A 2414-nucleotide genomic window follows, 5' to 3' on the forward strand; every position below is an offset into this window, starting at 1 on the left:
GATGGAATTGGGGGGGGGGGGGGGGTGCGGAAGCAGGGTGTTAGTATGTATGGGTGTATGTGACATTAAATTATTTACACATGCAGTATTTTCACACTTCTCCCTCCTTAAGTACAAGGATCAAACGCCATTTGCCATAGTTTTAGAGCTGTATGGTGACTTTTTTATGAACCTAGCAATAGAGAATTCAGTATCATGCTGGGTCTCAAGCCTAATAATGGCAATACAAGTGACTGGCTTTGCAATGAAATATTGAGTTCACCAGTGAAGTTGGTGAACCTGTGACTTCAGTAAGGACCAAGTCAATGCAGTTAACAATGTATACACAGTTGGGGTTGCTGTCATCTGGTGCTCTGTAAACCTTGTGCTTTTTACTGTAAGATGCAAGTAGTGATGTCTTTGTCAACACATTTTCTGTATCCTTTAGTTCTCTTGAAACTCCAGCTTGGTTATGTCTTATGGAAAGGTCTTTTGGTACAACTTTCCGTTTGGACTGCTTGTTAATCTGCTTGACTGTTCTTTGTTCTATAAGATAATGTGTAGTAGCTTATAATGAACAGAAACAGAACAATTACTTTTAGCCCTACCATAGGATTGCTGCTATTTTCTTCCTTCTTTTCAAGCTTTTTTGGGTTTGCTTTTGGTTTTCTTCCCATGCCAGGTAAGAAATAACCCAGCAGATTCTTTGGAATGATAGTTACCATCTGTAATTAGTTAGTATCTGCTTGAGTGTTCATTACTGGAAGTGATATTTTCTCCCTCTCTTCCAGTGTAGCTAGTGTTATTCAGCGGGCTGGCTGTCCTGTGCCAGACTATATAAAACACTTCCGTAAACTGCAAAGGTAAGGCTTTTGGTTTTGTTTCTTATTTTACTTTTGGGTCATTTTCCAGTTTGCATGGGGTCTAAAAGCCCACGTGACTTAGGTTAAGGGTGGGAGAGTTGCAAGGTATCTGGTAGATGTTCGTTGTCTTGTGCAAATGCCTTTTCTGCTTTTTTGAAAGCTGTTAGTTATCAAATTGCTGTTTCACATTTTTGTGAAGGACTGTGCTGGAACTCAGTTCTGTAGTGCAAAGGTGCAGCGAATAGATTTGAACAAAGCACAGCGTTAACCCACCCTTTTCACGTAATTTGGATGAGAGTCCCAAAACTTGGCAAATCAGACTTCTGAAGAGCTTGAATCAAATACATTCTATTTTTAATTTGAATGATTAAATTGGACCACTGTGACTTGGAAACAGATGGAAACAAAAAACAAAGTCTGCTTATATGTGGCTCATTATTTTGAGAATTTTGTTTTCACAAATGGGGAAAATGTAGCTGCATTTCTAAGAAGAAAAATACATTTACTCAGGTTTTATTATAACTTATTCAACAAAATCCACACACTTTAGTACTGAGGAAGCCCCCTTCCCTCAGGAATCTACTCCTATGCTTCCAATCCTGCTGCAGTCTCCAAGCAAGCAGCGCTCACTATGTCATTGTAGCACTGATGGGAGACAGCTGACTGAATTGATGCTGAAAATAGGTACCTGCTATATCTGTTGCAGATGATGACTTAGCTTTTAACAGATGTTGTTTTATTTTTGCTTTCCTAAATGCCTTTTTCAGCAAACAAAAGAAGAAATTTATTAAGAAGCCACTGGAAAGGGAGCACATTCGTACCATGCCTCAGTACTTCTTAGAAAAAGCAAAAAGGAAAAAGTAAGTAGTTTCTCTGAAGAGGGGCTGAGAGATCTGGTTTCATTTGCCTCCTTGATGGGCTTGAGCTTGAAAATTAATGTTTTATTGCAAATCTCCCCTTTGGATGAGTAGTTCCGTATATAACTCTGGACCTGGACAGATGTTCTAGATATCCAGGAGATGGGTCCAGGTGTGGCACCAGCAGTCCATGCTTCTGCATGCTGCCCTGCACTGTGTTCTTCAGAGCTGATCTGGATGGAGCACCTTTGGCTTAGTCCTTGTCAGCTGCTAGTAAAGCTGACAATTATGTTGGTGTGAGCATCTGTTCTTTGGGAACTGGCCACCAACCCATTATTCACTTACGTACATTTCAGCTTTCAGTCATAAATTCACTAGATGCCTTCTTTGCTAATTTGTTAATCTTTTTGTTTAGGAAAATTATCCAGAAAAATACTAAGGAAAAGAAGAAAGCTAAAGCATCCAAAGAAGATGCTCAACTGCAGACTGCTCCAGAAAGTTGATGGCTTTTGAGTGCTCACAAACAAACTGGACTGGAACCAAGCTAGACAAATCTATTGTATAAATACTTGAAACTGGAAAGTCCAAGATGACAACAAAGGACAAAGGAAGAGAGAGTAAAACTTCCTTTTTCTAACTTCCATATGGAGCAGTGGACACTAACATGCAAAAAAAAGAAAAAAAAAAAATCAGCTTAATCTGCAACATTATTTTG

At 39.2% G+C, this 2414-nt stretch overlaps 1 protein-coding gene across 1 annotated transcript in view; it reads left to right on the forward strand.

Moving 5' to 3' along the window:
- Positions 1–1706, forward strand: part of DDX52 (DExD-box helicase 52) — a 10157-nt gene extending 8451 nt beyond the window's left edge. Inside the window, exons 14-15 of the mRNA XM_019510949.1 lie at positions 771–842; positions 1610–1706. Of these exons, the coding sequence (XP_019366494.1) occupies positions 771–842; positions 1610–1706 (169 nt within the window). The remainder of the gene's footprint in view (positions 1–770; positions 843–1609) is intronic.
- Positions 1707–2414: the final 708 nt, after the last annotated feature.

This window comes from Gavialis gangeticus, unplaced genomic scaffold (assembly GCF_001723915.1).
Source record: "Gavialis gangeticus isolate Ggan-Ray unplaced genomic scaffold, GavGan_comp1, whole genome shotgun sequence".
NCBI lineage: Eukaryota > Metazoa > Chordata > Crocodylia > Gavialidae > Gavialis > Gavialis gangeticus.